The sequence below is a fragment of the Myotis daubentonii genome, chromosome 7 (genome assembly GCF_963259705.1).
Source record: "Myotis daubentonii chromosome 7, mMyoDau2.1, whole genome shotgun sequence".
Lineage (NCBI taxonomy): Eukaryota > Metazoa > Chordata > Mammalia > Chiroptera > Vespertilionidae > Myotis > Myotis daubentonii.
In genome coordinates this window covers 72,489,927-72,507,707 of record NC_081846.1, presented here as the reverse complement: position 1 = coordinate 72,507,707, position 17,781 = coordinate 72,489,927, and the positions used below count along the sequence as shown (strand labels likewise).

Below are 17,781 nucleotides of genomic sequence, written 5' to 3'. Positions count from 1 at the left end.
GAACAGCAATAAATGGTTTGGTTTTGCTTAACTCGGCTAAAAATTTTAGTAAATGGTTTGTAGTTATCTATGTCTTTTTCATTCACTAAACCATGACCTTCCAGGTTTTATTTTCAGGGTGTGGTACCTAGTATATATACTTCATAACATTTTTTATATCTTTCTTTACTTTAATCTTTAAAAAATGAGTAAATGAATGATCAGAGGAAACAGTATAATACATTTCAATTATTTGTGTACGTATGCATGTGTAACTTCAATATTGTTCTGTCAGTTCCTCAAATCTTTTAAAAAACCTATTGTTAACATTTATTTTGAGGTGCACAGCCTTATATATTGATTGTGCTTTATACATAATAAAAGTGACTGTGATGAATAATGAGTGTGTATAAATAACTGCATTATCAAGCAAAAAATAAAAAATACCCAGGAATTTTTTAAATGAGACTCCTTGAATTCTTTTGATGGGGTAAAAAGTGCTTATGAATGTTATCCATGGATAGGTTTCAAAATCTACATTATGTAGCATATGGGTTGAAATGATTAAATAATAAAATGTGTTGTGTAGGTTTCAAGAAGGTGTACTTGAACGTTGAATAAACAAATAACTTTTGATTGAGATTGCATTAAAAGTAAGGGGAGCCAGAGTCGGTTTGGCTCAGTGGATAGAGCGTCAGCCTGCGGACTGAAGGGTCCCAGGTTCGATTCCTGTCAAGGGCATGTACCTGGGTTGCGGGCATATCCCCTGTGGGAGGTGTGCAGGAGGCAGCTGATCGATGTTTCTCTCTCATCGATGTTTCTAACTTTCTATCTCTCTCCCTTCCTCTCTGTGAAAAATCAATAAAATATATTTAAAAAAAATGTAAGGGAAAAACATCAAGGAAATAAAATATAGTGTACACAGGATTCTTAAGAATAAGCCATGGAGGGCAATGTTGATTGGCAGGCCAAGTTGCTTTATGAGGCTTAAAGGATAAAATTCATAATATGTAAACATTTTAAACATGGAAATGGCTTTAAGTAGTAAATTAAAATTCTCTGTTATGCAAACTGCTCTGAGCACTTAATGTATCCAAGACAGAGCAATAAATCTTAATTGAGAATATTTAATTCAACAATTGATAACTGGAAGGTTGATTTGTATATAACAGAAACAAAGTTATTCAGCCCAAACTGCCTGGAGGCTGTAATTACTTAGTCTTCAGTGATACTCAAAAAATGTTATGCTGGGTGTTCTGATAAGATTATAATGCACTTCTATTTCAAGTGTATCACGTATATGGATTTAATAGCAAACAAGCAAGGGAAATCTTATGAAATAGAATTTAACAGCAATTTCACAAACTGGAAAGTCTGTATATCAGTGACATTGCTGTTTAAATCTAGCATTGAAAGATTCAGAAATAATTGTGTGTCATAATAATTGGCAGAGAGGTAAAACTGGTTCTTGCATATGCCTGGCTGTTTAGAACAGCTGACTGCTGAGTCCTAATTGGGCACATATTTCTCAGAAGTACCCAAGCTCTGGATTTTCCCCCACCCTCCATGCTTGAAAGAGTACCAGTTTCATTGCCTGATCTTTGCTGATGTCAGGTACTTGCTATATGAAATGAGCCTCTATGGCAGCGGTTCTCAACCTGTGGGTCGCGACCCCTTTGGGGTTTGAACAACCCTTTCACAGGGGTCGCCTAAGTCCATCGGAAAACACATATATAATTACATATTGTTTTTGTGATTAATCACTATGCTTTAATTATGTTCAATTTGTAACAATGAAAATACATCCTGCACATCAGATATTTACATTACGATTCATAACAGTAGCAAAATTATAGTTATGAAGTAGCAATGAAAATAATTTTATGGTTGGGGGTCACCACAACATGAGGAGCTGTATTAAAGGGTCGCAGCATTAGGAAGGTTGAGAACCACTGCTCTATGGGAGTAACATAATTGCTAAGATTTAATATGGTTTCAAATATAAGATAAACTGATATTTGAATTCTGACTCTACCACTCATCACCACAACTAACTTCTTTCAACAAACCTCAGTTTCTGAATTCATAAACATTAAAGGAAGACTTCCAGAAATGATTACTGCAAGATGATTAATGCAAAGCATTTTGCTAGTGCTTGGCATATTCTAAGTGCTTAAAAAGTAGTCACTATAATTATGTTATTTTTGTTTCCAAAGTGATGATGGTTCTACAGTAACATACTTCACAGGCTAAGTGCATGCAACACAAAGTTACAGTTTCATGGTAAGAATACAGTTCCATAAACAGTGGTAGATAATGATTGTTTTGAGTTGATACTTCCCAGCCTCAACAGAAAGACTTTCGTGTTTTCTCCTAACACACTGGGAAAAAATCATTTATAATCTGACAATCAATACGCATGAGGAGAAAATAAACTAAACAGCAGCTCCTCCTCACCTAATAACCTATTTTTTTTCCACAGAAATAGCTCAGGGAATGCAGTGAGCAGGTTTAAGCCACACATTGCTCAGACAGACTCATCATGAAAATATAATCACACTAATTCCCTGTAGTAATAAACATCAGTGAACTTCAATGAGCAAATAACACAGTAATAAATATCTCCATGTATATATCAGTATTTCATGGGTATGATCACCATGTGTACCAACAAAAACAGTTTGTATTTATTTTCTTCACACATTTATATACCCATTAACTGTACTGGAAAATTCCATTTTAGAAATAATCCCAGGAGAATAGTTCTAAAAGCATCCGGTAAAGTGGGATGACAAAAACATAAATTCTTGAAAGTATTTCAAAGATTCTTCTATATCAAATGTTTCCTTCTGTGTCTTAACCTTGATATTACACTAAATAGCAGTTAAATTTATATATAAAATCAAGAAAAATATTTTGTTCACTAATTTGCATCACACCTCTAACCTATCCATAAAGAGAAGAAAAAAAAATAATAGCAACAAATAATTTTAAAAAATAAGAAAAGCCAATAAACCAAGTATTCGGTATAAATTAATAAACAATATAAGTTCTTTAATATAGTTCAACAAAATGTTTCTAGATCAAAAGGAAAAATTACTATAACTTACTAGTAAAACAATAGTTATGATGCAACAGTTATAAATCAGTGCATCATCTTAACTACCCCCCCCCTCATATTCCTCACAAATAAAGCATTTAAATATAGTGGATATTGCTAGGACTTTTCTGCTATAAACTCATTCACAGTAATATTTTTATAGTTAATTTATAGATAAGGGTTTTTCTAGCCTATAGGATAAATAAAAAATTATGACAGGGTCAGGGTGAAGAGGGGTTATTATAAAAATATTTTAGTTTTATCCTTATACCCTGTGCCAAAGGCATTGTCAATAAGTAGATAAGTTGAGCAATACTGTTTTTGCCTATTCTTTCTTTGTATGAAAAATCTCTGAGTTGCTAATAAGAGGCCAATGGCCACAGGGTTAGACAGGGGAGGGTGAGAAACAATAAGAGGAATAAGTGGAAAAGCCAACTTAGAGACCAAATACTTCCAACCTTTCCTCCCTAGCCATGCATTTCTTCATAAACAACTAACTTTAAATAAGAATACTTTAATTTGTTTCCTACACATCAGATACACTGAATGGAATGCATCATGAATCTATACCCAGATCACCAAGTATGCACTTCTTGCACATAGTAATCCCAGTCAACTAAAATACTGAGAGACTCACCTTTCTCTGGAATGTGATTACTAAACCCACCCGTCCCTGGAATGGCGATGACTGACTGTAAATGTGATGTGGCCCCAACCCAGAAGGAACACCCTGTGTGGACATATACATTCACTAACCAACCAGCTCTCACCAAGTATCCCAAGCCCCTCATGAGGAATGTGGTACGTGACTACTGTTCCTCATTCTCCTTAAAAAGAGTTCTAACCACTGCACAGGCTGCTGCTCTCCCTTTGCAAGACAGCCCAGCTGGTCTTTCTCCTAATAAAGCCTGTGTCACCTGGTTTTTGGCCTCCAACTGATCTTTCAGATACAGGAATAAATCTTAGCTTTATTCAATTCTGTAACAGCTTCTTTCTAGGTAATAGGAAACAGTATTCACTCTATTCAACAAATATTTATTGAAGATCTACTTTATGTCGCACACTGAACTTTGAACTGAAAACACAATGGTAATAAAACAGATATGGTTCCTAACTTTGTAAGGTTTTCTTTCTAGTTGGCAAACATTCAACCAACAAATGGAAAATTAAAATAAAGGTAAGAGATAAAAATGTGAAAAATAAATGATGCTAAAAGTGTCTCTAAGATACTTCAGCTTAGTCATGGAAGTCAGGGAAAGTTTCTTTGAAGAAATAATACTTGAGTTGAAATCTGGTAGATAGGTGGCAAACTAAGAGGAGACAGGGGACTTTTCTGGGTGAAGGAATATACTGTTAGGGGAAAGAGATTAGCAAGTTGAAAGGAAATATATATATGGGTGAAATGAGTAAGTTTGAGTCACGATTCAATTCCTTTTAGATTATAAAGTCCATGGGGAAAGGGATTGTATCTCCCTATTCACCTCTTTTCCATTAGCCAGGATAATATAGGAACTCTTTTTTTTTTCTTTTCTTTTCTTTCAAGATCCCACAAACATACAAACTCGCATGTGGATCTTTACCACACATTCCTGCCTCTCTTTGTCATTATTATGCTAACACTGTAAGGGAGGCATTATGTAACAGTCATCTATGTGTCATGCACAGGGCTTACCATTACATGTTAACAGTAGTCACGTACCACATGGATTTGGATTTTATAAATCAAAATTGATTATGGAGTCGCTTGTTTCTCTCTCTCTTTCTCTCTCTCTCTCTGTAATATTTATAGGTAAATACTTCTGCAACTATTCAAAACATTCTCAAGCATTGTTTCTTTCTCTCCTCTAGGTAAAAAATGATATTTTACCACATTTTATATAATAATCTACAGCAAAGTTAACATGGTTCAAAACTTGTGATGTTAGTGTGCCAACATGGCTGGGCCACAATCCCCAGTTATTTGATTAAACACTAGTTTTAGGTTTTGCAGTGAAAGTATTTTGAAGATGTGATTATCATCCGCAATCAGATAACTTTAACGAAAGGGAATTGTTATCCTAAATAATCTTGGTGTGTCTAATTCAATAGTTAAAAAGGCCTTAAGAACAGGACTGAGGTTTCTTTAGGGAAGAAATTATGCCCCGGTGGACAGCTCAGCTCCTGCCTGAGAGTTTCCATCCTGCCCAAGGATTTCAAATTTGCCTAGCCAGCCCCCATAATATCACACACTAAATCCTTAGGATACATCTCTTTTTATATATCTACTAGAGGCCTGGTGCAAAAAATTTGTGCACTCGGGGAGGGTCCATCGGCCCGGCCTGTGCCCTCTCGCAGTCTCCCCGGGTCACAGATAGAGGCCCGGATCTCGCGGGCAGCATCTTACGCTGCCTTCCCTGCCTCCCCGGGTCACGGATCAGAGGCCCGGACCCGCGGGCGGCAACTGGTGCTGCCTGCCCTGCCTCCCCGGTCACAGATTGGAGACCAGGACCCTGCGGGCGGCATTTCCTGCTGGCTACCCCACCTGCAGTATGCAAATTTAACGGCAATCTTTGTTGGGTTAATTTGCATACTCTTCTGATTGTCTGATGGGCAAAGCGAAGGTATGGTCAATTAGCATCTTTGTCTTTTATTAGTGTAGATCAGGGGTCCTCAAACTTTTTAAACAGGGGGCCAGTTCACTGTCCCTCAGACCATTGGAGGGCTGGACTATAGTTCAAAAAAAACTATGAACAAATTCCTACGCACACTGCACATATCTTATTTTGAAGTAAAAAAACAAAATGGGAACAAATACAATATTTGTATTTGCATGTGGCCCGTGGGCCATAGTTTGAGGACCCCTGGTGTAGATATTTATATCTATCTGTCATCTATCTATTTACCTATCTACACAAGCTATCGGTTTTATTTCTCTCATGAACTCTGCTGGATACACAACTGTGTCCTATTGTAGATAAGTTTTTAGAGTCAGCTGGTGAAAAATATATTAGTGTGCACATTTTCTTACAAAGAATATTTTTAATTCATTTTAAATAAGAAAAAATGATCCAAGAAATTTTATAGATGAGAGCTAAAACCATTCTCTATATTAACTTGGCTTTACTATTCTCAGAAACTCTTGTCCAGTAAGACAAGATTTTCAGATAATATTATTGTCCAATTTAGGAATTTCCTGACTAACCCAACAACTCTTCAGCAAACAAGCACCAAATGACACTTTTACCTTAAGATACTTTGAACCCCCCTTCCCTCAAAATCTTCTTTCTGTATCCACCAACCAAAAATTATTATATCATAATCCTTAATCCTAACCAACACCCCTATTGAAATATCTGTCTTAAACCAGAGTGCAAAATCTCAGTTACTATTTCATTGGCCCTTTCCCCTCTGAGACACTACTAAGATGATGATGAATTAATGCTCCCTTTTATTGTGGTACACAAGAAATCTGGCTTTGTCTACACCACAGGTTGTTTTAGTAATATTTTGAGAAGCCCAGATTTAACATAGAGGAGAGACAAAAATAAACACTCATGTATTCACTATATAGAACTGAACACTATTAATACTTTGTTTGTATTTCATTTGAATCTTTTCTGAAATATAAAATACATTTTCTTTTTTAAAATATAAAAATTCCCTTTTGAATGTCATTATTGTTCCTTTCCAAAGACAACTGTTATTGTAAAATTAGTTTGCATAGTTGCAGTTTACTTTGTCCATATCTTTGTGAATATGTGCACCCAGGATCAATGTATATTAATGATGTGTGTTTCATTTTAAAGATATATAAATGGTATCATGCCATATCATTCTGCTAATTACTTTTCTCACTCAATGCTCTTGAAATCTATTTATGTCTTCACATATGTTTATATACACAAATATGTCTGTAGGTATATATGGTATTTCAGCACATAAACATGCTGCACTTATGTATCCTTTTTCTTTTTTTAAAACATTTTTTATTAATTTCAGTGAGGAAGGGAGAGGGACAGAGAGATAGAAACATCAATAATGAGAGGTAATCATTGATTGGCTGCCTCCTGAATGCCCCACTCTGGGGATCAAGCCCTCAACCTGGGCATATGCCCTGACCTGGCATGGAATCATGACTTCCTGGTTCATAGGTCAACGCTCAACCACTGAGCCATGCTGGCTGGACTACTCATTTTTCTTTTGATGGTGATTTACACTTTTTCCATTTTCTTTATTATGAATGATTCATTGAACATCCTTGTATCTGTTTCAGCACACACACACACACACACACACACACACACACAAGACTCATAAGGAAACAAAAGATACACACAGACTAAAAGTAAAGTAGTGGGGAAAGATGTAGCATGTAGACAGAAATGAGAAAAATGCTGGGGTAGCAATACTTATATCTGAAAAAATAGAATTTAAAACAAAGGCTACAGTAAGAGACAAAGGACACGATATAATGATAAAGGGATCAATCCAATAAGAGGGTATAACCATTATAAACATTTTTGTACCCAAAATAGAAGCACCTAAGTATGTAAAACAAATCTTGATGGACATAAAGGGAGAGGTTGATAGTAATAGAGTCAGAGTAAGGGATTTTAACCTCCAGGGACATCAATGGAGAGAACTTCCAGAAAGAAAATCAACAATAAAATGATGGCCTTAAATGACACACTAGATCAGGTGGGCTTAATTGGTATCTTCAGAGCATTTTACTCCAAAGCATCACAATATATATTCTTTTCAAGTGCTCATGGAATATTTTCTGGGATAGACCATATGTTAAGGCACAAATAAAACCTCATGACTTCAAGAAGATTGCAATCATGCCCTGGCCAATGTGGCTCAGTTGGTTGAGCATCATACCTTGCACCAACAGGTCACCAGTTCAATTCCCAGTCTGCCATATTCTCAGATTATGGGTTCAATCCCTGGTCAAAGTGTATATGGGAGGCAAACAACTGATGTTTCTCTCTCTCTCTCTCTCTCTTTCTCTCTCTCTCTCTCTCTTTCTCTCTCTCCCTCTAATCTCTCTCTTTAAAATAAATAAAAAATATATATATGTTTTTAAAAATCTTGAAATCATATAGAATTTTCTCTGGCTATAATGATATGAAACTAGAAAGCAATCAATCATAAGAAGGAAACTGAAAAACACACAAAGACATGGCAGCTAAATAACATGCTACTAAACAATGAAAGGGAATAATAAGATCAAGGAAGAAATTAAAAGATACTCTGACACAAATGAAAATGAAAACACATAATCCAAAATCTACGGGACACAACAAATGTAGTCCTAACAGGGAAATTAATTCCCTCAAGAAACAGAAAAAGAATCTCAAATAAACAATCTAGCTTGATACTCAAAGAAACTTGAAAAAACAACAACAAAGCCCAAAGTGAGTAGAAGATACAATAAAGATCAGAGCAGAAAACAACAAAAAAAAAACAACACATAAAAAACCACAACACAAAATAGAATCAAGAAATACAAGACAAAAGATCAATAAAAGCAAGCGCTATTCTTTGAAAAGATAAATACGAATGACAAACCTTTAACCAGACTAATCAAGAAAAAGAGGACCCAAATAAATAAAATCAGAATTGAAAGAGGATTAGTAACAACTGATATCAACAAAATACAAAAGATTGTGAGAAAATATTTTGAACTTTATGCCAACAAGTTGGACAATACAGAAGAAATGGATAATTCCTAGAAACACACAATGCTCTGAAACTGAATCAGGAGGAATCAGAGAATCTGACTAGGCAGATTACAAGTAGTGAAATTTAAGCAGTGATAAAAATAAAAAACAACAACCTCCAACAAACAAAATTCCTGGATCAGGTGGCTTCATAGGGGAATTTTACCAAACATTCAGAGAAAAAGGAACAATTATCTTCCTCAAACTATTCCAAAAAATTAAAATTAAACCCAACACCCATTTATGATAAAAACTCTCAGCAAAGTGGGAATGGAAGGAACATACCTCAAGGGGATAACGGCCATATATAACAAGCTAGAGCAAACATCACACTCAATGCGCGAAATCGAAAGCATTTCCCTTATGCCAAAAAATTAGACAATAAGACAGGGATGTCTACTTTCACCATTCTTATTCATCATAGTACTGGAAGTCCTAGCCACATCAATCATACAAGAAAAATTAAAATAAAAAGTGTCCAAGTTGGAAAGGAAAAATGAAAACTGTCATTATTTCCAGATGACATGATACTATATGTAGAGAATCCTAAAAGTTCCCACAATAAACTACTATAACTGGTAAATTAATTCAATAAAGTAGCAGGATATAAAATAAATATCTAGAAATCAGTTGCATTTTTATGCACCAATAATGAACTATCAGAAAGGGAAACAGTATTGAATTTTAAACTGTAAAATAAAACATGTATTCTTCTGCTCAATTTCTATGAATTCTATTCTATGATTATTCTTACTGAATTCATATATACTCTTAATACTACAGACAATCAAATCATTCATATTCCAATCTATTGGACCCAATATATCTTCCATTACTTCTTTTTAAGGTTCTACTATTAAAGGCCAGACATGCTTCTCATAACTTTTATTCATTCAATTCTCATGAGAACTTTATAAAATAGATATTTTTTTCTTGATTTTACAGATGAGAAAAGCCAGCACCACGAGCAAACAGTAATTTGCCCAAGGTCACTAAGTTTAATGAAATCTAAAATGATTTAGTTTCTGACACCCTTTAGGAGAAGGATAGTGTCAAATTCTTATCAATACATCAAATACAGAAATCTGATACTAAAAAATCTGTTTATTCAATAAATTTATAAGTCAAAAGAAATACACAATTCTAATTAAGGTGTACTTTGTCATAAAGATTCTGTGGGGATTTTTCTGGTAAAGTAGTGTATCTTGCAAAAATTAAAATGAAAAATTGTGACTTTGTATTCATTTAAAAGTAATTTTCAAATCCTATCTAATAATAGATAAACATGGTAATTGACCATACCTTCGCTACACCTCCCATTGGCTAATCAGCATGACATGCAAATTAACTGCCAACAAAGATGGCGGCTAATTTGCATACTGCAGGCAGGGCGGACCAGTGTGAGCTGCCATCCGGGCCCCTGTGTGCTGCCTAAGCCCCATCGCCAGCTGGGACCCCCATGTGCGGCCCTGGGAGGCGGGGCTTGGCAGAGAGAAAGAGCCGCCTAAGCCCCACCGGACCCCTGTGTGCAGCCCTGGGCGGGCAGGGCTTGGGGTGTGATCAGCCGAGGAAGCCCTATTCTTGCAGGAATCCTCCTGCAATGGGCTTCTAGTATAATAATAACTGACATGGAGTAGACATCTAATATTTGTTATTAAAGGTCGAGTCTTCATCTATATACGCTTAAAATATCATTTGGCACGTAACACCTGAGGGACCAAGTATAAAGTGTAAGTAGCAACACTAATTTCTTTCTTGTAAACTTTTCTTATATTAGCTGTTAGTTTTTTTTTCTTTAATTTATTTTGAGCAGAGAAATGGATATTGAGCATTAAAGAAGATAAGGTTTACCCCATTAAAGAAACAAGCATGTAACCTAAAGCTACTACATTACAATATAAGGACTTTATTTGCACGTGCTATTTCCAGCATACTCATTTTTACATTTTAAATATTCTGAATAACTCCAGATAAGTGCTAACTGAATTGGTTTAGTTCAAAGTAAGTCATTTGTATGGCTCCCAATCTTTAGAGCCCTTGTTTCTTTTGTTCTATCATCTTCCACACAGAAATGTTAGCATTTCATTTTACCTTTAATTTCTAACACTACTTTGTATTTCAATTGTGTATCAAATTTTAGAACACTCCAAGGAAAAGAGCTGTTAAAGTATCATTTTATATCAGGTGTTTATATATGAAAAAATTATTTATTGCAAATACTGTTGATACTACACCTTTATTAAATCATCATTATTAAAAATAACCTACTTTAAGTAAGTGTACTTCCACATTTCTAAAACTGAAAAAAAAGTTTAAAAACTTCATGGTGTATTGATTTTACTCCCAAACTAAAACTATACTATATGCAATTCAAAATCATTTTCTTTTGTATATTCCATCATTTTTCACATTTAACATAATATCAAAATCCAGTTTCATTTACAGATTTATTTTTTTAAATATATTTTATTGATTTTTCACAGAGAGGAAGGGAGAGAGATAGAAAGCTAGAAACATCGATGAGAGAGAAACATCAATCAGCTGCCTCAGCTGCCTCCAGCACATCTCCCACTGAGGATGTGCCCGCAACCCAGGTACATGCCCTTGACCGGAATCGAACCTGGGACCTTTCAGTCCGCAGGCCGACGCTCTATCCACTGAGCCAAACCGGTTTCGGCTCATTTACAGATTTTTTAAAAGGTATTCTGAGATGACAAATAAGCAATATGATAATTCTTGCCTCTCAAAGAAATATTCGAAATTATGAGGGATGAGTGATTATAATTTGAAAAGAAAATGATGGTGTTTTAACAAATAATATACAATGGTTGGCAAAGGTAAAAAAACAAACTAAATGAACACAGCTGAGAGTGAATGAAAATAAAATAGCAACAACTTAACCTCAAATCATCCTAACTATTAATAATGGCACAATAATGATGGGGAAGTCTCAGTACAATATATTGGCACTGTAGCAACACACACATTCACCGGGGAAAATAAGATATTTATTACTTACATTAAGTTTTAAGCAACTCCAGTGCTTAAGTTATTGTAAAAAGACTCTTATCAAAAGGCTTTTACTTTTATCCATAAAAAGGTTGCTTTCTCCTTACCCCACATAGACCCAATGAATTTAGTAAGATTGAAAATTTCCTAATTTAATTTCTATTACTAATCTGTAATATTGTCTTTCAGGTTCTAGAGCAGAGATTCATTGCATAATATAGTTTTATCATACTAAAAACTGCAGTGATTATTCAAAAGACAACTTACCCACTGGTTCCTTTTGATTCTGAAAAAGAATTTTGCTATTACTGCCATCCATGTTTGCCATGTTGATTGTGTTTCCATCTGTCCAGTAAAGTTTCCTTAATTCAGAAAAGATATGGTTTAAAAATATTAGATGTATATCTGCTTGTTGACTAGAAATATACATGAAAGAAGAAAATTAATGTTAAAGTAAATTTTTGGCCCAGTATTAATTTCTTATAGGAAGGTCCCAAATTGTAGAGCCACTTGCTTATAGTAACCTTCATATTTGCCTGGGAAGAAGGCATCACTCTTGCTTTTTCCTATAACTGAAGGACAATTTTCTATCTCACTTCTTTTTACCTCCTACATTCACAATTGAATATTTAACTATGACCACAGTAAATTCTTCCCATTAAAAGTAATGCATCAATATTGAGTTATCTTGGCTTTGATAAATCAGGCATCTTAGAAAGGAACTGTCATTTCAACCATTCCCATGGAAAGTGCTAAGAAGAAAGAATTTATTTTAGCCCTACACAAACTTTCAATGTGGGTACATGCTGACTAACCAGTAAATGGGAGAGTCTAATCTATTTATGATAGCAACATGTAGTAAATGTTATTAACAATTTGTTCTTGAAAGGAAATCACTGTTTCATACATTTTAAAAATTGTGATTCCTTAAAAACAAAAATTAATGAGATTTTATAATAATGTATAAGAATCTGATTTTATGCAAATAACAAAAATCTCTAACCAGGGATCCCTTTTACAATTTCCATATTCTCATTTGCTTTTCTGACTCTATAACATATACGTGTCCCCTTAATTAGACTAAGATTTTTTTTTTATTTTCAGGTACAGTAGATATTGAATATTATTTTATATTAGTTTCAGGTATACAGCATAGTGGTTAGACAATTATATAATTTACAGAGTCATAAAGTTTTTTTTATATAAAATCAGAGCAAAGATATGTGAAATTTTATAAAAACTTAAAAAATAATCATACTTTACCCCCTGACTGGGTGAGCTGTCAGACACTGTGGCTTATCAATTCCATGAATAATTGAGGTTTTCAAAGAGCCATCTAGTCTTGCCACATTAATCTGTGTTTCATCAAATTCTGAGCTAATCCAGTACAAATTCCGTGAGACCCAATCCACTGCTAGCCCTCTGATACTCTGAATATCTACAAAACAGAAAAAAGAAAATTAAAAGTAAATGAAGTTTCTCATTCTTTTGGTTTTTCAAGTGAGTTATTTTCTGTCTCAGGGAAATTTTAATTTACACTTTAATTTGTTAGCTAAAATTGTACAAGATTGTAATCGCATTCCCTCATCAGCCCTTCTTAAAACACGAATAATCATTAATGTCTTACTGCCCAGCCATTTTGAAACCTGACACCTCAATTAGCATTGAAATTACACTAACAGTCCATGATTCACTAGTGAACACTTAGCTGCAGAAACATGCTGCAGTCCTATGGGCCAAGGTGACGAAATTCAAATTAGAGTAATAGCTTCTCCAGTTGGTAGCACATCTTTCTAGTTAGGAGAAAGTACTTGTGAAGCATCAACAAATGTGCTATTTTATGTTTTAAGTGCCAATTTGTTACTGAAATGAAATAAAACAAGTCAACTTTCCTAAAAGAATTAATAGACTTGAACATCCTTCAAAATAGAAAGTTAACCGACTAAGATATGAACAAAGAAACTGAAACCTTTTTAACATTCCTCCATCGTGGATTCTACAGAAATTACTGAAATCTAATTAAGTTTCAGTACGTTATAGCCAATATGAATATTTGGGTTGTTATTCCTTGATTGTTCAATTAGGCATTAAAAAAAAAGCGATGGAATTTAGGCTTAAATACAATTGCATATTTTAATTAAAGAAATAAATTAAAATAAAGTCTTAACAATGATAGATACAGAAAATCTTTTCAGCATATTAACATATAAAGTAGGCCATTTAGTCCCCTACCTGCAGCATTTTATAACTCTAACTTGGCCTTGCCTTGATTTTACAAAACTTAAAAAATGTGTTAGCGGAATGTACCTTCTGAGTTCTCTAGACCCACCTGTGTTACTCAAGCTTACAAAACAGCTGGAGACTGTTAAATGAAGATGCTGACTCAGCAGGTGCGGTGCGAGGCGAGATTCTGAAAGTTCTAACTAGCTCCCCCTTGCGGCTACACTGCTCTAAGCAGAGGCTCCAATCTAAGTGCCTCCAGAACCTCATAGCCACTGCTACTTACCTCATCGAATTGCTACATCCTCCTATTCAACATTTTCAAAAAATGCCACAAAGCTAGATTTGCACCTGAAACGGAAGGCTCCAGATTGCAATATTTGCCAACTGGTTGAAAATTAAACAGAGCAAAACAATACACGAGGCCTGGCAGTTCTGGGTCAGCTCTAAAGTGTAATGTTGCTCTGAGGACCTCCACCACAGCAGATTTCCTGGAATGTCGACCACGCTGACCTTCCCGCTCAAAAATCCTTGAATTGTTTCTAAATAAGTTTTAATGACGGTGCCCTTAGAAGATATTTCTCATGTTTCAGTAACTCTAATCAACACCCTCTCACTCTGCAACTTACCTTTCATCATTAATTTATTGGTATATTGGTGGATTTTGAATGTGAACTTCATTTCTAAATTCAAAATTTGAAATTTATTTTTATTTAACCTACTCACTTCCCTCTTTTCTAAAAGAGAGAGAGAGAGAGAGAGAGAGAGAGAGAGAGAGAGAGAGAGAAGAAAGTAATACAACACCTCTGTAAAGCTCAATCTGCCATGTCTGATACTTCATTATTTGCCCATCCAGGATATTTATTCCTCATTCTCCTTCACTCTCTGGAGTTAATTGGTTGCTGAGAGATAGATAGTATTATAATGAGACCTGGCTTCATGTTTTAAGTTGTGTACCTGTTTTTTGTTTTTAATCAAGTCACATAAATTTTGGCCTCTTACAGGAAAATTAGTGACCTGGTGCACGAATTCGTGCACATTGAAAGGAAATTAATTAGAAGAAATGTTTTAATATTGCTATTTGCCCTTTCTCTATAATAGAAGTGTCAACCAAATTCACGATTGACAATTGCAGATCGAAACACACGCATGCAATTAGCACCAACAAAAGCTTTATATGTATCACGCATGTGCGAGTCAACTTAGCCTTTTATATATATATAGAATAAACTTGCTTAATTAGACCTACTTTCTGATGTAGCTAAACTTTTTCCAGCCCAGTGAAGCATACCAACTTCTCTTCAGGTAACTGTCAGCAACACAGCAGTAAATATCAACACGAAGCAGATTAATATTGTAGATCACGCAGGGGGAACAAAGGGTAAAATATTTAACTGCAGCAGTGTTTGACTATATTCTGTGCAGTGAGAAAACCTGAAGTCATTTTTAAGGCCCACCATTTCTTACTTCTTTTCAGTCAGCTCAAGTTTCTAAGCTTTCTAAGTCTCTGTTTTCCGGCTAATGAAAAGAAAATAGGATTTCACCGAGTCTCTTATCTATCTCCTCCAGGACTTCTGTGAGGATCAAATGAGATGAGGCACGGGAAAATGCTTCACAGACATTTGGTTACAGTGTAAAATGTTTCCACCTGGGTATAAAGCAAATCGTGTTTCTGGGCTGAAGAAAATGCAAGGAGACTAGTCGCTAGGGAGAGGACTCTAGGCATTGCTATGTGACATCATTACACAGATGGACACTTAGCAGATTAGCCATTTCATATATATTGAGACTAGGCTAATTATAGATAACACAAAGGATTTCTGTGAATATTTTATTATATGATATGCATTTGTGTACCTTAGTGCAGGGTGGAGGGCCACTTTGCCAATCCAAAGACTTAATATCTTCTGTATTTTTACTCTGGATTGCTTGGCATTGGCAAGAATAATGAAATTAGTTTTTATTTCCTCTAAAATACATGGCTACCCAAAGTAGTGTTGTTTTTTTGTGGTTGTTTTTTGTTTTGTTTTGTTGTTTTTTGTTTTGGTTGTCTCTGTTGCTCAAAATTTATTTCTGATTGAGTCCTAATCACATCCTAGAGAATACAGTGCACTGTTAAACCGGAAAGCTAGCCACTGTAATCTATTAATACCTATTTAGTCCTTGCCAATTATATGGTTCATGCTCTCCCAAATCTACTTCTATCTTTAATACCACAATAGCATCCAGTCTTTTTCCTCTCTCAAGCAGTTGATTTAGTTGCTGCCAGGTTATTTTTCTAACTAGAGAGCTCTGGATCATGACCTTTGTTTGCCCCATGGTATTCCATTGCTTCCAGCCACTTAGAAAGTGATGTCTAAATTCCTTAGCTTGGCTTTCTATATAATCTGAATATAACTACCTTCCTAATCATATTTCTCACTATTTTTAACAATTACCTTACATGTCAATCATATTGATGTGCTTTCAGATTTCCAAAGGTGTCCTGTCCTTTCCAACCTATAAGGAATTCTCTGGCCAATGTCTTTCAATGTAATGTGATAGTTATTTGCTGACATATTACTACTATCACCTATACTTCTTGAGGGCAGGGTCCTTGCTAATTTATCTTTATAGCTCTTATCCTCAAATATATACAAATTACCTTCAAAATAAATACCATTAATGAATTGATGAGTACATTCATAACATGCACAATCTACAATTTTAAGATGTGTGAGCTGAAATCAATAAAAATATCTTTTAAAAAAAAAAGACCATTACAGAGGCTTGTGTAGCCATGGGGGCAAAACCTTGCAACGAGACTCTGAGGATTCATGGACTTGTAGTTAGTTGCTCAGTTCAGAGGGTTCAGACCTTAAACTCACAAAGAGTAGGAGAGCTAAACAAGGACACACTCAGGTATTATCCGAAGGGTGTAAGTCCTCAGTGACAGGTCACTGGGGAAAAATAATTGGCCTGCTCCAAAAGGAGAATATTTTAAAATAAAATGTTTTTTAAAGTATTATGTGTAAGATAAAGAAAAATGAGTGGGATATTTTAAATGAAAAATATGCTTTGAAATAATAAGCAAGGTGCATTAATTTACTTTTAAAATTCTCAAGAGATATAAATGAGAACCAAAAGTAACTTTTACATAGTCTTAAATATACAATATAAAAAAAAAAGTATCAGGGGCATTAACTAGCAGCTTAGGCAGATTAACTAGTGAACTGCAATGCAAATCGAAGGACATTAGCCAGAGCCAACACAGAGAAATAAAACGATCAGAGGAACTGGAGGTTACCATGAACTATCTTGCACATGCAGTCAGTTTTTAAAGGTGCGGATACAGAGACTGGTTAGAGAAAATGGTAAGAGAGAACATCTGAGGGTTTTTTGTTTTCTCTCCAGGTGGATGAAAGACATGACCTCATAGGAGGCACAAGACTCTTAGTGGCTAAATAAAAAAAAACATTCTCATGAGGAAAAATAAAACATGAAAAGTAGCTAAAGAGAAAAGAAGAGAAAAAAGACCTAAAAGGAATAACAATTAGATAAACATGGAGGTTCAATACAGCAATGAGGGATGCCACAAGGTAGTGGGATTATATCTGGAGAAGATTGAAAGAAAACAACTCTGAACTTGGAATTTATAGTCAACACAATTATTATACTACTAGGGGCCCGGTGCACGAAATTCGTGCACTGGGTGTGTGTGTGTGGGGGGGGGGGGAGTGTCCCTCAGCCCAGCCTGCCCCCTCTCACATACTGGGAGCCCTCAGACGTTGA

At 35.1% G+C, this 17,781-nt stretch overlaps 1 protein-coding gene across 1 annotated transcript in view; it reads right to left on the bottom strand.

The window, feature by feature from the left end:
- The window catches only part of LRP1B (LDL receptor related protein 1B), a 924,684-nt gene that overhangs the window by 549,893 nt on the left and 357,010 nt on the right, over window positions 1–17,781 (bottom strand). Inside the window, exons 26-27 of the mRNA XM_059704885.1 lie at window positions 13,054–13,228; window positions 12,058–12,152 (exon numbers count right to left, since the gene is read on the bottom strand). Coding sequence (XP_059560868.1) covers window positions 12,058–12,152; window positions 13,054–13,228 — 270 coding nt within the window. The remainder of the gene's footprint in view (window positions 1–12,057; window positions 12,153–13,053; window positions 13,229–17,781) is intronic.